This window comes from Chiloscyllium plagiosum, unplaced genomic scaffold (assembly GCF_037043375.1).
Source record: "Chiloscyllium plagiosum isolate Xiang-an unplaced genomic scaffold, Cpla_swu_hap1 HiC_scaffold_18, whole genome shotgun sequence".
Lineage (NCBI taxonomy): Eukaryota > Metazoa > Chordata > Chondrichthyes > Orectolobiformes > Hemiscylliidae > Chiloscyllium > Chiloscyllium plagiosum.
In genome coordinates this window covers 62,837,780-62,855,832 of record NW_028270156.1, presented here as the reverse complement: position 1 = coordinate 62,855,832, position 18,053 = coordinate 62,837,780, and the positions used below count along the sequence as shown (strand labels likewise).

At 43.8% G+C, this 18,053-nt stretch overlaps 1 protein-coding gene across 1 annotated transcript in view; it reads left to right on the top strand.

Annotated features, from left to right (window-relative positions):
• The window catches only part of LOC122557945 (N-acetyl-beta-glucosaminyl-glycoprotein 4-beta-N-acetylgalactosaminyltransferase 1-like), a 727,525-nt gene that overhangs the window by 206,109 nt on the left and 503,363 nt on the right, over window positions 1-18,053 (top strand). Inside the window, exon 2 of the mRNA XM_043706193.2 lies at window positions 13,287-13,402. Within this exon, the coding sequence (XP_043562128.2) occupies window positions 13,287-13,402 (116 nt within the window). The remainder of the gene's footprint in view (window positions 1-13,286; window positions 13,403-18,053) is intronic.

The window sequence follows — 18,053 nt, the reverse complement described above, 5'->3', positions numbered from 1 at the left end:
CTTGAGTTAAACTTTGAGTATTAAGTTCTCAGAACCTATCAGCTGGGTCTTGTTACCCAGCCATAATCAATGAGCCTTGGTTTAGAAACGTGGGAACAGGAGGAGGCCATTTGGCCCTTCGAGTCATGTCTGCTATTCACCAGCATCTCCAACTCAACAGCCTAATCCTGCTTTCTTCCCATAACCTTTGATCTCATTCACCCCAAGTGCTATATTCAGCTGCCTCTTGAATACATTCAATGATTTGGCATCAGCTACTCCTGTGGTAATGAATTCTACAGCCTCACTGCTCTTTGAGTGAAGTAGTATCTCCTCATCTCCACCCTAAATGGTCTAGCCCGAATCCTCAGTCCATGACCCCTAATTCTGGATGCATCCACCATCAGGAACATGCTCCCTATGCCTACCCTGTCTCGTCCTGTTAGAATTTTATAAGTCTCCATGAGATTCCTCCCCCTTATTTTTCTGAACTCCAGCGAAAATACTCCTAACCGAGTCAACTCTCCTCATTTATTAATCTGTCATGAATATTCATTAAAACCTCAGCCTGCTGCAGGTTCATTCAAGGGCTCAATATTGTTACCAAAAATTTAGACACATGATCACAAGTCTAACTATATATAGGAGGTATGAACGTGGTGGAGTAGACTTGCACTGTGCAATTCTTGGAGGAAGCTCAGTGGTTAATGCTGCTGTCTCACAGCGCCAGTGACCCATGTTCAATTCCACACTTGGGTAACTGTGTGGAGTTTGCACATTCTACCTGTCTGAGTGATCCAGTTTCCTCCCACAGTGCAGTTTGGGTAGGTTGACCATGCTAGATTGTCCATAGTGTCCAGAGTTGTGCAGGCATGGATTAGCCATTGGGAAATGCAGGGTTACTGGGATAGGGCAGAGGCAATGGGTCTGTGAGAGACGATGTGGACTCAATGGGCCGAATGGCCTGCTTCCACACTATAGGGATTCTATGATCTGGTGCCTACAAATGTCTTCACTAGCGGCACGGTGGCACAGTGGTTAGCACTGCTGCCTCACAGCGCCAGCGACCCGGGTTCAATTCCCACCTCAGGCGACTGACTGTGTGGAGTTTGCACGTTTCCTCCGGGTGCTCCAGTTTCCTCCCATAGTCCAAAGATGTGCAGTTTAGGTGAATTGGCCATGCTTAATTGTCCGTAGTATTAGGTAAGGGGTAAATGTAGGGGTATGGATGGGTTGCACTTCGGCGGGTTGGTGTGGACTTGTTGGGCTGAAGGGCCTGTTTCCACACTGTAATGTAATGTAATCTAATCTAGTCCACTTGTAGCATTGGAACTGCATTCTCATGAGGTATCCATGGGGAAATGATCTCTTGAAGCACCGCTGTCCAGGTTGCCCTGATCAGTTGGCATGGCCTCTTGTTGCCATCCACAGGGTAAAGAAGGTCCCTCATCTCCTGGATGGCCTCAGTCAATCCTCTGGTATCACATCACCAAAGCACAGCATCGCCTTTTGCCTGGTCTCTGACATCTTCCTGGGCTATGTGGAGGTGCTGAGCAGTGGTTGAGTGATGCTCCTGGGCAAAACTTTTTGTAGTTGAGAAAGGCATCACATGTCAATGCAGTCCCCTTCTGCTGGTCTATCTTCCACCTGCCTGATGTGGACTGTTCTCGGGGGACCACCGATGGGGACTGCTGACTACAAGATCCACCTCCTAACAACCGTCTCTGAGGGCTTTTCAGTCCTCTGCCCAAGCACTTCTGCTTGGGCAGCTCCTCATGATGTCACTGACTGATATCCCCTTCGCCACCTTTTCGTCAAAGGTTTTATTTTCTGTTCTTTCTCAGTACAAACCTTATTTTCAAAAACAACACTTTGATAATAGATTTTGTTTGCCACCGTTTTGTAAGTATGTTGTTGATGCTTATTCATGAGGCATTGTGACCTTCATTTTTGTTCTGTAATTCATTCCTCTGTTTTAATTCTGCTGGAACTTTGGAAAACTAATGACTGCTGTAACTGCTCTCAAGCAAAATCTCATGGTACAGGTATATACTTGGAAAATTCAGCTTGGAAAGGATCCCAATATCAAACAAACCTCTCACTTGATAAAATGATAAATCCACTCTTTAAATATTTTCATTTAAATGCCATATCCAGTTCACTTTATTCATCACACCTTGCAGATGGTACTGGAGTAGTACTGTGTTGGCAGAAAACCCCAATGGCAGGTGTATAATTCTGACGCAAGTGGGAAATATTGTTATTTTGATACAGCTGGTCTCCTACCCCATGTTCCAACAAACATGCAATACATGCAGAAACTCTGGGATAACTCTTTTAGTTTACAATGCAAGGCCACTTCATTGGATGAGGCAAAAAAGCTGCTTGTGAGCGCACATGCAAACTTTTCAGCTTACCTGTCATTTCTGTGCAGTCAACACAGTGGAGCCTTTGACACAGACCCTTCTCAGGTGCTGACCTGTGAGTTTCAGACTGCTTGAGAGCTGGACAAATCTCCAGCTAAAAAGAATAAGTGTTTCATTATTCCAGCCAACCTGGAACTTTTAAGGTCTCTGTTTCTTCTCTAGAGAAATTTACTCTCTGCTCATTCAAGTGTTATAAATGTATTTAAGAGTAAACCTCTTGGTTCTGAGGAAGGGTCACTGGGCCAGAACTGATTTCTGTCCACAGATGCTGCCAGACCTGCTGAGCTTTTCCAGCAATTTTTGGTTTTGTAACCTCTCTCTCTTGTTTCTGTTTACAAATCTCTTTTCTCTGTGCCCAATATTTGCAAATTGTGAATACCAATGCTGTTCAGGAGGTGAAATGGAATATGATCCCGCTGAACTAATCTGGACCAGCACTGATTCATTAACTCTAGAGTTGAAGGGAAGACTTGAATGTCTTGCAGAATTCTCATTTTTATGTTTCAATCCCTCCCTGACCATAAACCGTCCCTTATTTTCTCTTGGTGTCCTCAGCCCCACACTTTCTCTGAGCTCCGCGTTCTTCTAGTTCTGCTGTGTTCTGAATACCAAACCTCTACCAACATCCCATTCCTTTCAACCCAACATTGACATCTCCAGCTAACTTGGTTTGAAGCTCTGCAATCCTCTCCTAGGTCTTTCATCTCCCCCTCTCTCTTTCACACTCCCCCTCTCTCTCTCACACTCCCGGTCTCTCTTTCACAAAGTCTCATAAAACTTTGTCTTTTTTTGGGTCAGCTTTCCAATGTCCCTGTCATTGATTTAGAGGCAATTTCATGACATTCCTTGGAGAAGTCTGAGAAGTTAAAGGTACCGAAGGCCTACTGAATGTCTCGCAGAACATGTGACCATTCTTCTCCAACTCTTTTTTTTAATCAATCAAATGACTTGTGCCCACATGCTATCACGGTGTACAGAATTTAATGGGGATCAAAGATAACCATTTAGCAAGCTAACACCCATTTCACATTATCTCTCCAGGTCAAAAAAACCCAAAGGTCTTTATCTAGAAAAGTCATTGGTTTAGCCATGGCCAAATTCAGGCCCACACTGTTCCCATTTTAGGAGTACTGCAGCCCATTAAGGAGAAGAAATTCAGTAATTCCTACTTCTTCCCACAATTTGCTGCCAACTGGCAGAAAGACATGCTTCTGAAACTTAAGGGTTCTAATGTAATGCCATATGAGGCAAAGTTTCGCATTGACAATATGCAGTTGAGTCTTGTGAATACAGAAAGGCATGACATGCTAACCTTTGCCTGTGCAGCTCAAAGCTCCAAGGAGCCAATATAGTCAGAGAAGCAAAAAGGCAAACCAAACTAAACAGGCTAATTTCTGAGGTGATTCTTCCCACCAAACTGCGTAACCTCACATTTCCCCACTTTACATTCCATCTGCCATGTTTTCTTTACCCACTCGCTTAATCTGTCATCCTTTACCCCAGCACAGCTTCTGTGGTCCCAATGTTAACAAGGAGATGAACTGAGTGTACGGGAGGCCAGTAGTGGGCAAAAATCCTGGCAATGCCAGGGAGGTAGAGGCGCTGTGCTCTGAAAGTATATGGGCAAATTAAAGTGAAAACATGCAGTGTCCTGTTAACTGGAGGCAGCAACTGAGCACCAATGGGATCTGAGCTCAGGTTGCTATTGGGACACAGCAGAAAGGATGTGGAATCAATGGGGATGTGACTTGCACTGTAAGACCATATGATCGTACAAACTAGGAACAGGAGTAAGCCATTTGACCCCTTGAACCTGCTCCGCTGTTCAACAGGATGATCTGACAATCCTATATCCACTTTTCTGAATTGTCCCTGTAACCTTGAATTCTTGATCAGTAGAGTCATAGAGATGTACAGCATGGAAACAGATCCTTTGGTCTAATTCCATGCCGACTTGATATCCCAACCTAATCTACTCCCATTTGCCAGCACCCAGCCCATATCCCTCCAAACCCTTCCTATTCATCCGGATGTCTTTTAAGTGTTGCAATTGTACCAGCCTCCACCACTTCCTCTGGCAGCTCGTTTCATACACATACCACCCTCTGCATGAAAAAGTTGCCCCTTAGGTCCCTTTTATATCTTTCCCCTCTCACCCTAAACCCATGCTCTCTAGTTCTGGACTCCCCCAGCCCAGGGAAAAGACTTTGCCTATTTATCCTATCCATGCCCCTCATAATTTTGTAAACCTCTATAAGGTCAACCCTCAGCCTCCGACGCTCCAGGGAAAACAGCCCCAGCCTGTTCAGCTTCTCCCTATAGCTCAAATCCTCCAAACCTGGCAACATCCTTGTAAATCTTTTTTGAACCCTTTCAAGTTTCACAACATCTTTCCGATAGGAAGGAGACCAGAATTGTACGCAATATTCCAACAGTGGCATAACCAATGTCCTGTACAGCCGCAACATGACCTCCCAACTCTTGTACTCAATACTCTGACCAATAAAGGAAAGCATACCAAACGCCTTCTTCACTATCCTATCTAACTGTGACTTCACTTTCGAAGAGCTATGAACCTGCACTCCAAGGTCTCTTTGTTCAGCAATACTCCCTAGGACCTTACCATTACGTGTATAAGTCCTGCTAAGATTTGTTTTCCCAAAATGCTGCACATCGCATTTATCTGAATTAAACTCCATCTGCCACTTCTCAGGCCATTGACCCATCTGGTCAAGATCCTGTTGTAATCTGAGGTAACCTTCTTCGCTGTCCACTACACCTCCAATTTTGGTGTCATCTGCAAACTTACTAATTATACCTCGCATCCAAATCATTTATGTAAATGACAAAAAGTAGAGGACCCAGCACCGATCCTTGTGGCACTCCACTGGTCACAGGCCTCCAGTCTGAAAAACAACCCTCCACCACCACCCTCTGTCTTCTACCTTTGAGCCAGTTCTGTATCCAAATGGCTAGTTCTCCCTGTATTCCGTGAGATCTAACCTTGCTAATCAGTCTCCCATGGGGAACCTTGTCGAACGCCTTACTGAAGTCCATACAGATCACATCTACTGCTCTGCCCTCATTAATCCTCTTTGTTACTTCCTCAAAAAACTCAATCAAGTTTGTGAGACATGATTTCCCACGCACAAAGCCATGTTGACTATCCCTAATCAGTCCTTGCCTTTCCAAATACATGTACATCCTATCGCTCAGGATTCCCTCCATCAACTTGCCCACCACCGACATCAGGCTCACTGGTCTATAGTTCCCTGGTTTTCCCTTACCACCCTTCTTAAACAGTGGCACCATGTTAACCAACCTCCAGTCTTCCAGCACCTCACCTGTGACTATCGATGATACAAATATCTCAGCAAGAGGCCCAGCAATCACTTCTCTAGCTTCCCACAGAGTTCTCAGGTACACTTGATCAGGTCCTGGGGATTTATCCACCTTTACCCGTTTCAAGACATCCAGCACTTCCTCCTCTGTAATCTTGACATTTTGCAAGATGTCACCATCTATTTCCCTACAGTCTATATCTTCCATATCCTTTTCCACAGTAAATACTGATGCAAAATATTCATTTAGTATCTCCCCCATTTTCTGTGGCTCCACACAAAGGCCGCCTTGCTGATCTTTGAGGGGCCCTATTCTCTCCTTAGTTACCCTTTTGTCCTTAATGTATTTGTAAAAACTCTTTGGATTCTCCTTAATTCTATTTGCCAAAGCTATCTCATGTCCCCTTTTTGCCCTCCTGATTTCCCTCTTAAGTATACTCCTACTTCCTTTATACTCTTCTAAGGATTCACTCGATCTATCTTGTCTATACCTTTCATATGCTTCCTTCTTTTTCTTAACCAAATTGTCAATTTCTTTAGTCATCCAGCATTCCCTATGCCTACCATCCTTTCCTTTCACCCGAACAGGAATATACTTTCTCTGGATTCTCGTTATCTCATTTCTGAAGGCTTCCCATTTTCCAGCCATCCCCTTACCTACGAACATCTGCTCCCAATCAGCTTTTGAAAGTTCTTTCCTAATACTGTCAAAATTGGCTTTTCTCCAATTTAGAACTTCAACTTTTAGATCTGGTCTATCCTTTTCCATCATTATTTTAAATCTAATAGAATTATGGCCGCTGGCCCAACTTGCCCACCACTGATGTCAGGCTCACCAGTTTATAGTTCCCTGGCTTGTCCTTAACAGCTTTCTTAAGTAGTGGTACCACGTTAGCCAACCTCCAGTCTTCCGGCATGTCACCTGTGACTATTGATGATGCAAATATCTCAGTGAGGGGTCCTGCAATCACTTCGCTAGCTTCCCACAGAGTTCTAGGGTACACCTGATCATGTCCTAGGGATGTATCCACTTTAATGCGTTTCAAGACATCTAGCACTTCCTCCACTGTGATATGGACATTTTTCAAGGTGTCACCTACATTCAATATCTTCCATGTCCTTCTCCACAGTAAACTCTGATGCAAAATATTCATTTAGTCTCTCGTATACTTGGGGAATCAATCTCAGCCTTATATATTAACAAGAACTGTACCCCCCCTAGGTCTCTGTGGCAAGGTGTTTCCAAGATAGTGAACCCTCAGATGAAATCCCTCTTCACCTCAGAAAGAATTTGGCATCTCTTTATTCTTAGACTATGCCCTCTGGTCTTTGACTCTCCCATGAGGGAAAACATCCTCTCAGTATTTACCCTGCCATATATCTTAAGAATCTCCTGTGTTCCAATGTGATCACCTCATTCTTCTGAACCCCAGTGAGTAGATTCCCAACCTGTTTAGCCTTTGCTCATAAGACAGTCCCACTATATCAGGGATCATCCCAGTGAAACTTCTCTGAAATGCCTCCAATGAAATAATATATATCCTTAAATAAGGGGACCAAGACTGCTCACTTACTCCAGTGTGGTCTCATCAGCACGTTGTACAGATGCAGTCGGACTTCCCTACTTTCAGACTCCAATTCTCTTGAAATAAGGGCCTTGAAATATTAGTCTTCCTGATTACCTGCGGCCCCTGTGTGCTTGCCTTCTGTGTTTCAAGTCTGCCTAAGTCCCTTTGTGTTGCAACTTTCCACAGTATTTCTCCATTTAAATCATAATATTTTGTTCTCCCTTTCAAAGTGAGCAATTTTCCCACGATATACTCCATTTGCCCACTTATTCAACCTCTTAATGTCTCTTTGTAAACTGTCGGTATCCCTCTCACAGCCAGCCTTTCCAGCTATTTTTTTGTATAGTTTGAAATTTTGGCTACAGTGCATTTGCTTCCTTCCTCAAAGTCATTAATATATATTGTAAACAGTTGTGTTCCCTTCACTGATCCTTGTGGAACCCCATTGGTCATCAGCCTGAAAAAAACCTTATTTCCTGCCCATTAACCAATTCTCTATACATGCCAAATTACTACCTCCAACACCATGGGGTCTTATCTTATGACTTTTGTGAGATACCTTGTTGAACGCCTTCTGGAAGCCCAAATATACCACATCTCCTGGTTCCCCTCTATCCACTCTAGTCGAGACTTGTTTAAAGTTTAAATAAATTAGTTTGACAAAATTTCCCTTTCTGACTCTGCTTGATTATGATTTTCAAAATGTCCTGCTGTTATTTCCTTAATAACTGATTCCAATATTTTTCCAACAATTTTTAACTACCCCTTTTTATAACACCTCTTTTAATTACCTCGTTGCCTGATTTCCTTCTGCCAGTTTAAAATAGAGATGCCTGGGTGACATTTATTCCTCAGAAACATTCCCTATCTACTGGCTCACTGCTCTGAAGATTGGAGCACAGTGAGACTTGCCAACGTTAATTAATTTTAACTCTCAAACCACCTTACACTAAACTGGTCTATCGAGCAGCTGATGGACTCTTGTGTTACTGTTAACAGTAGCTGGATAGTGCTGATGAATTCACTTCCTGTCCAAGTGAAAAGTAATAGATTTGCATTGCATTCAAGTCATTGTGAATCACTTATGTCCCCCCACCCCCCCACCCCCCGCTGATTATTTCGATGAATGTGAGGTGTTGCATTGCACATTCAGTTCATGACGCACACTGATAAACCAGATGAAAGGTTTTGTTGCAATGCATTAGAAAATGGGGCTCTCTCTGTTGTAATACATTATAATCCTCCAAAGTTACTCTCGAGGTTTGGTGCCATCAGCTCATTATCATGGTTGAGAATATAGAAGGGAAAAGAAAAGAAGTTGACTCGGCTTTAGTCCAGGGGCTGCTGTTTCATGTTTGCTCAGCCTGGCAGGAGAAATGAAAGATCACTCAAAGACTTTGAAAGCCCTTAGGGAACAGACGGTACATTGTGCGCGTGAAAACTTCAGAAAGATCCAATTGCTTTACAAAATCAAAAACAGGGTCGGCCAAGCCTTTCAGCTAATTTTAAAAACATGCAGAATAAATTGGAAGACTTCAAAATGGCAGTGCCCATTTAAAACATATTTGCACCGTGTATATTCTGTAACCTATTTGGACTAAAAGTCTAAGTATTGATATAAAATGACCAGAAGTATTTTAAATTATTCATAGCTTTTAGAGGATGTTTATAGAGGAAGTGTTTGTAACCAAAATGTGGTGTACTTGGCCTGGAACTGTTTGATTCTGACAATGAGAGACAAAAATAGTTTCCTGGCACTCAGCTTCTCATCTGCCAAGGTTAAGTCTGGCCACGTTGACACTGAATGTTTCAGTCAAGCTGTATTAACTGCCTCTAGCAGCAAAGTGTATACAGAGAAACCCCTTTGACCACATGTCAATAAGGCAGTTGTTCACATGTCACGTTATCAAGGTCCCCGTGGGTGACGGACATAGTGGATCATAGTCATACAGCACGTAAACAGACCCTTCGGCCCAACTTGTCCATGCCATCCAGGTTTCCCAAACTGAACTTGTCACACTTGCCTGCATTTAGTCCACATCCCTTTCCTATTTGATGTCACCTGTCCAGATGTCTTATAAATGTTGTAATTGTGCCCACCTCTACCTGCTTATTCCATATACCTATCATCCTCTGCATGAAAAAGTTACCTCTTTTAGGTCCCTTTTAAATCTTCCCCTCTCACCTTAAACCTACGCTCTCTAGTTTTGAATTCTCTGGGGAAAAGAACTGGGCTATTCACCTTATCTATGCTCCTCATGATTTTATAAACTTCTGTAAGGTTCCAGGGAAAAGAAACTCCCAGCCTATCCAGCCTCTCCTTATAACTCCAACCTTCCAGTCCTGGTAACATCCTTTTTTGCACCCATTGCAGTTAACTAACATCCTTCCAATGACAGGGTGATCAGAATTGTATGCAATACTCCAACAGTGGCCTTACCAATGTCTTGTACAGTCCAACATGATCCTTTCCGATGGTTGCTTGAGCAGGCTGTCAAAGTTAATTGGCAGAGTTCTTCATTGCGAGAAGTTTCAAACAAGCTGTTAACAAGATGTAGCCCGGCTGGTGCTGAGAAAGGTCTGGAAGATGCCAGCTTGTAATACTCAGTCGAGGTCCACTCCTTGCTCTGGAAGACCAAAGAGCATTTTTCAATCAGTTGGTGGCCTTCCAGGCACAGTTGATGTTTGTCTCAGTGTGCCTCCCTGGAACAGACAGCATAGCACAGAGTTCTGTGTCACGGAGCAGCTCGGAGCAAACTTCCACTAAAACCACTGCAAAGGCACACTCCAACAGGAGATATGAGACAGGCTCTAACCCCCCTCACAGCTCCTTTGAGGGCAGGTAACACTCTCAGAATTATCACTGGAGACATGTGGTAAGGTAAGAGAGCTAAATGTATGGCTCAAAGAGTGACAGGGAAGAAATGGGTTACAATGGGCACTGGGAGTCGGGGAAACAGAGAATGCTATTCTACTGGGGCGAGGCTTCATTTGAACCAGGTGTTGATGAACTGTATAACTACGGTTGCAGATATAAATTGATGCTTGGATCAGGTTTAATTGAAGGGAAATCTAAAAATTCAAAAAGGAAACAAGACTGCTGATGTTGCTGATTAGTGAAGACATGAACAAAACCGAAAAGAGAATCTTGAAGAGGCAGGTGTTGTGAATATGTTGCAAAGGATGGGCGTGGCCTCGTTGCCCCAGTACGCTCCAAGTCATTGGACCACTCCGTATCACCTGTCATTCATGGAGGAATTTGCAAAGAAAAACACCTTTAACCACAAGTTCATCAGGAAGTGGTCAGCACATTGCTTCCTGGAGACCTTGAGGGAAAAGGAGAGAGAGTGGATCCTGTCAGCTCGTACCCTGAGCAGACTGTCAAAGGCATTTGGCAAAACGCCTCATTGCCAGAACTTTCTAACAAGCTTCGCTTGGCTGGTGATGAGGAGGGCACTACCTGGGAGATCCTTCATGGACGCCCAGTCTGTCTATGCCCCCGCACACTGCCCTCGAAGGAGCTGTGAGGGGGGTTAGAGCCTGTCACATATCTCCTGTTGGAGTGTGCCTTTGTGAAGGAAGCTTGGAGAGAGATGCAGTGGGTTTTTAAATTTCTGTTCATAATCCTTCACCAGAATCTCTTTCCTTGTCTGTCTTATATCATTGATAACTGTGGACTGCAGCAAGTGAATTCCCACCCACCCCCCAAATTCCAAGTTCCTCTCCAGCCCAGAAGAGGAACCCGTAACCTTGTCACTCAGTAGAAAACAGAGCCTTAGAGGTTGTCTGTCTTTGCTGTAGATAATGGTATCTCTTCTCCTAATTGCACAATTTCCCATTACGACAATATCCACCACCCCCTGACTTGAATGGCACTCTGTATCACTGTGCTTTGGTCAGTTCACTCAAACATTCACTCCCTCCATCACCAACACTCTGTGACAGCAGTGTGTACTATCTACAAGACTAACTGCAGAAATTCCCCAACAATCCTTAGCACCTTTTAAACCCACAACTGCTTCCATCCAAACGACAAAGGCTGCAGATACATGGGAACCACTTACCTACAAGTTTCCCTCTACATCACACACCATCCTGACTTGGAAATGCATCTCCATTCCTTCACTATAACTCGGTCAAAATCTGAAATTCCTTTCTGAACATCACCACAGACTTCATAAGCGTGCCAGTGATGGCAATAAATACTGGTCCGTTCAGTGACATCTACATCTGATTGAATTTTTAAAAAATTCCTCCCTGCAATCTGTGTGCTTGCCCACACTGGGAGCAGGAACCTCATACCTTTGGACAAGAGCACTGACTCAGTCTCCTCTGCATTTGCCTGGCACCCTTCTGCCCTGACCACTGACCAGATTTGATGCAATTAATCTAAAGGCGATGATTATCTCCTGAAACACAGAGACCTGGGAACTCTCCTGCAGCCACATGTTCCACAGCTCTGACTCCAGCTTGTCGACCCCAGGTTGAAATTCTTCACCAACCAACACGAGCTGTAGATGCGGTCACTGCAGATCACACTGGGGTCCACCAAGTCCCACAGTGGCCTCAGCTCATGGTGGGGCACTTCCAGCCATGAGCTTAATTCTAGTGGAAGCTGGAAAGCAGCGGGGGAATGGGTGTGTCACCATCCCACCCAGCTGAATGTCCTTCCGCCTCCTGTCTTACCAAGCCTGGTATCACATGCTCCTGCCTGTGGATGGTCAATTTCTTTCAAATAATAAGGTATAAAATTCAGAGATTTCTGTTCCAGGAAGATTTCTCTGATCACTTAATCTGACAGTGGCTACATTGAACCTAGGACTATGTGAATTATATATACAGTGTGGAAGAACTAGCCTCATTAGGCAACTGAAGCCTTAATTACATCCTTTTGGCAGTTTCCTGCAATAAGGGAAAAGAGTTCTGTCTCTCAGGATTTCAGATATTTTTGCTTCCTTCATTTTTTTGTTCTTCTCATAACCCAGAAGCTTTTAAAACTCAGGTTTAGCACCATCTAATCATCCCTTGTTGATTTCCTTTATCTTTTCTGCTCCTGTTTCTGACTCTGTGTCCTGCACTTTTCGCAGAGATTATTCAGCAAGTTTTTTCATTGAATTGCACAACATCAATGGCATTATTTAAATACTATGATGAAGGCAAAGGAATCATTTTGTGCAGTTTTCTCTTCAAGGTAACATTGCTTTATTATTTTTGAATAAGAATTAATTCCCTTGTTTGCACCTTCCCAGTTATTCACCAATACATTTTAATAACAAAGCTGTGCAGAGCTAATTATTCTTTAACATTGCACTGAAGGGATTTTGTTTTATTAAGAAACATCAAAAATACTATGGCAGTGCAGAACGTCAGTGCTCAACTTCTATGGTGAGATCAGAAGTTATGCTTCAAGTTCTACATATGTTTTCAGCAATGTGCCAGGTTAACATCAACTCCTTGCTCTTGTACGTTATGCCTGTGTTAATTAAACTGAGGATCTTGTACGCTTTATCTGTATGCTGGTCTCTCTACCTGTCCCACCACTTTCAGTGTTCTGTTCACACCCATACACCCCTGCTCTTGACCTCTCCCACCCGTTTATAGTTATACCTCCTTGGGATGCGTCACTGGTGATTGTGAAAATGACGAGCTTTAATGATTTCCTCAGTGAGTTGATGTTTTCTTGAAATCAACCAGGTTTTGTTTTACCGCTTTTTTTTTATATTTGCTTCCCGGTGGTTGGAGTGAATGATGCATTAGATTGCAGCATTTCATACCTACAGTAAATGTTGATAGGTCAAATGCTATCTTGGTATGTTTAATTACAAGAAAATTTGGAAGAAAAGTTCTAATATTTTTTAATTCATCCAACAGAAGAATTGACCAGTCTAAAGTTCATTGAAGCCCTGATTCCACACATGAGTGGGGTTTCTGTGTAAGGCTGCTAATTATCTCCATCACTGATTGCCTTGCAGATGCAGAGAAACTGAGTGAAGCTACTGATACTGGAAGGAAAGCTGGCTCTATCCATGCTGCATCCAACAAAAGGAAGATTGATGACTCCAGTGACAGTCAGGAAGATGAACAGATGGTAAATGACTTTTGAACAGTTTCTTTAGAGAGAAAGAAATCAAGGTTGAACTATGCTTCTTTATCTCTGTGTCTAAAGTGGCCCAAAGTCATTACAAATCATTTCCCTATCCAGAGTCAGGTAAACTGCCTCTCCAGCTCCCAGATGCATAGATAGGAAGTAGAGAATTACAAGCAGTTTCTGAAGTCGAACCTTCCCATTCATCAGAGTGGTATTGAGCTTTTTCTAGCAGAGGTCTATTGACAGGTAAGCGTGCTCTTCCCTCCTGGGTTCCAATTAATTTGAGAACATGGCAAGGGTGGAAAATGAATGAAACAGCAATGGTTAGTGGCATGGGACTGTAAGCTATGCAACTGGAATTGATCTTTGTGATTATAAATTTCATATCATTTTCTCATTTTATTGTCTGTTAGAATATAAAGTCGTACTCACAGACAGTACAATATTTATTGTTCATCTGATTTGCCCTGGAGACAATAGATATTAACCCATTCACTGGAGTTAGGACAGGAATGATACCTAGTCAGAGGGGAAGAAACAGTTTTAAGGGGCTGGTAACCCACCGGTTAACTGGGATCATCAGAGAATGGTAAATCCTGGTTAGCTATTGTAGATCTATCCCTGGTTTTGACAAAAGGGGGTGGGATGTAGGTGCTGGTAGCAATCTCCTTGCTTCCAGCAGTTGGAAATGGATGTCGCTTGGATGGCAGGTTGTGATGACCTACACATACTGGTGCTTTCTGCTTGCCCTTCCTGCTGTCACTGAGAGTGCGCAGCCTTTGGTTTCAATGTGATTGCTTTCCCAATGTGCAGATTTGAAGCATATGTGTCTTTTGATGTTGATGTAGTGGATTTAACACTTTATTGGAGAGTGAACTTGGTGAAAAGTGAAGGACCTCAGCCATAAGATCCTGATGAGGCAAAGACAATCGCTCAAAGTTAAACTTGTATTGAGCAACTCAGGAGAAGAAAAAAAGCTCCAAAACACAAAACGCAATTTATGTGCAGGGATTAATGTAACCACTATTTCAAGAATTATTGTCAAAATGAACATCAACTGTAACGTTTCTTCACAAATTCAGCTGATGCATGGGGTTTCTGCTTCAACCTTCGGCCATGTCTCTGATATGTAGCTGTTTCAGTTCTTGCAGCTCATGATGAGTGTGTGTGTGTGTGTGTGTGTGTGTGTGTGTGTGTGTGTGTGTGTGTGTGTGTGTGTGTGTGTGTGTGTGTGTGTGTGTGTGTGTGTGTGTGTGTGTGTGTGTGTGTGTGTAATAGAAGAAAGCAGTCTGTCATAGATCAGTGTGGATACCATTCAGACCATTTGATTTGACTGGTGACGGATAGGCAGTACCCCAACCCTGTTCATGAATCACCAGCACAGTGTCCCGAGTCTCTCGGCCTCCCACAAGCTGACCTTTCACAGCCTGTATGCATATGAAAAATCCAAAGGTATGGATCCACCTATCCTGATTAATGAGAAATGTTAAAGGTAGTACCAAACTGATAGATTAATGTATAATTGCGCAAGGACAGACGGTAGGTCAGAAAAGTAAAATACAGCAAAGGTGGACCAAAAACTTTGAAATTGAATTGAATTTGCTTTATGTGCATTAGAGTGCAATGAAAAGTTTGTGATGTCACTGCTTATGGCGCCATCTTAGGCACAAGATGCCTTGGTACAGATGTTTAAGTATTTGGTACAAAATTGGAAGAGTAATAAATTAATAATCCAGTATAAGAATAAAAGGAAGGAAAGGTAATATATTTACAGTCGTTTTACCCCAATGAAAACACCAGCCAGCACATTGCCTCCGGACTGCACCGGGCCAAGCCAATAGACCATACCGGACTTCAAAACACCAGACATTGTCACCTGTCTGGAAGGGACTGGCCTCCCATTGCACTGGTCTCTAGTCTGGGCCTCGCCTCCTCCCGCGTCAGCCTCTGGTCTGGGCCTCGCCTCCCCCTGCTTCTTCCTCCTATCCAACCTGTCCTCCCCCGTGCCAGCCTCCGGTCCAGGCCTCGCATCACTCCGTTCTGGACTCTGGTCCAGGATCACTCCCCCTGCGCTGGCCTCCGGTCGAGGCCTCTCCTCCACATGCCGGCCTCTAGCCTGGGCCTCACCTTGCCTCCCCCCCACCCACTGCGCCAGCCTGGCCATTGCCCCCCCCCACCCCGTGCTGGCCATCTGTCTGGCCCTTGCTTCACCCCCACGCTAGCCTGCAGCCTAGGCCTCGCCCCCCCACCCACTGCGCCAGCCTGGCCATTGCCCCCCCACCCCCCCCCCACCCCGTGCTGGCCATCTGTCTGGCCCTTGCTTCACCCCCATGCTAGCCTGCAGCCTGGGCCTCGCCTCACCATACCCTGCGCTCGCCTGCAGACTGCACCAGGGCCTCACCTCCTCCTGCACCAGCCACCTGTCCAGGCCTCTCATCACTGCGTTCTGACTTCTGGTCCAGGATCAATCCCCCTGCACCGGCCTCTTGTCAGGGCCTCCCCTTCCCTACGCTGGCCTCTGGCCCACGCCTCACCTTCTGCATTCGTCTCCAAGTAAGTTTAAAAGATTAAAAGTTTTTTAAAAAAACTAAAAGTGGAAAAAAAAGAAACAAGGACAAATTAGAGTGCGAGAGAAAGCTAACTGGAAATATATTAAGAGTGACTCAGTGGTTAGCAGTGCTGTCTCACAGTACCAGAGACCCAGGTTCGATTTCAGCCTTGGACGACTGTATGGAGTTTGCACATTCTCCCCGTGTCTGCGTTGGTTTCTTCTGGGTGGTCCGTTTTCCTTCCACAGTGTGAAGATTAGGTGAATTGCCCATGCTAGATTGCTCATAGAGTTCAGGGATGTGCAGGCTTAGGTGGGTTCGCCATGAAAATGCAGGGTTGGGGATGGGTCTGGTTGGGATGCTCTTTTGAGAATGGCCTGTTTCCATACTGTAGGGATTCTATTTAAAAAAAACTTTTGGGGAATATTTAAAGAAGAAAATAGTTAACAAAGTGAGCGTTGGTCCTATAAGAAAGGGAGACAAGAGAATGAATAATTGAAAATAAGGAACAGACAGATGAATTTAACAGTCAAGATTCGAGTGGTGCTGGAAAAGCACAGGAGGTCAGGCAGCATCCGAGGAGCAGGAAAACTGGCGTTTCGGGCAAAAGCCAGGAAGGGCTCCTGCCCGAAATGTTGATTTTCCTGCTCCTCAGATGTTGCCTGACCTGCTGTGCGTTTCCAGCACCACTCGAATCTTGACTCTGATCTCCAGCAGCTGCAGTCCTCACGTTTGCCTTGATGAATTTAACAGATATTTCGCTTCAATCTTCGCTATAGAGTGGACAAGTTGCATCGATACCTCAAGAATTGAAAGGGTGAGAGGAACTCAGGAAAATGGCAATCACCAGAGAAGTGGGACTGAGTAAATTGTCAGGGCTGTGGGCTGACTGAGACGGTTGATGATTTACTTTTAATTTCCCGAAGCTCCTTTGATTCAAGAATGGTCCCTTTAGTTTGGAAAATAGTAAATAGAGATGCTTTATTCAAAAAGAGAGGGAGAGAAAAAGCAGGAAACTGCAGACGTGTTAAACTAACATCTGTCATTGGGAAAATGTTAGAAGCTATTATTAAATAAGTTCAAGACGATCTGGCAGAGGCAACATGCTTTTGTGAAAGGATAATCATGTTTGACCAGTTCCCTTTATGAGACTCTGGTAAGTGTTGATTGGGAGTTGGCTTGACTTTGACAAAAAAAGTTGTATGGCTCAATGACAATTTTAATGAAATAACTAGAAATTTTGATCAATATACAACTTTTATTTGATTTGTTCTGAGGATGTAGGTTGTCTCTGTCTCTGGGCCTGTATATACTGCCTGATTCTAATTGCACTGCAGAAAGTGATGAGCTGCGTTCTTGAGCTGCTGCAATCTTTGGGGTGTAATTAATAAAGAATCATTTAATAATAATTAATATAATAATTACCTAATTATTAATCCAGTTACCATTTATGGAATCCTGCTAAGTGCAATTTGTCGACTTCCAAAGCAAGTGACTGAATTATACAGTATTTCATTATCTGTACAATTCTCTGTAATGTTTTGGAGAGGTGCCCTTCAGACTCAATTTTAATTTTAATGATGATTTCAAATGGTGTGTGCTGCCTAACCTCCATAGGATTGGTATATGATGTTATCCATAGCAATCCTCATGCCCAAAAACAGATCCCTTCTGATGTTCACCTTGTAATCTGTCGGAAAAAAGGAAACGTGGGGGCCAAAGGTTTAGACAATCGTGATTCTGAGGGCAGTATAGCTGTGAGGGAATGAGTGGTGACTCCTCATTTCAAAATAGAGAAAGTGCAGGCAGAAGGAACTTAGAGGCTTCCTTAAAGTCTGAAACATTGGAGAGGAATAAAAGCAGCTTGTATCAAATAGTATCGAAGAAATGGTAAAAACAACAAAGATTGCATTGGTGAGGTGGGAGGAGTCGTAGAGCTCTACAGCACAGAACCAGACCCTGCGGTCCAACCTGTCCACACCAACCAGAAATCCTAAATTAATCTAATTCCATTTGCCAGCATTTAGCCCACATCCCTCTAAACCCTTCCTATTCCTCTACCCATCCAGGTGCCGTTGAAACATTGTAATCGCACCAGCCTG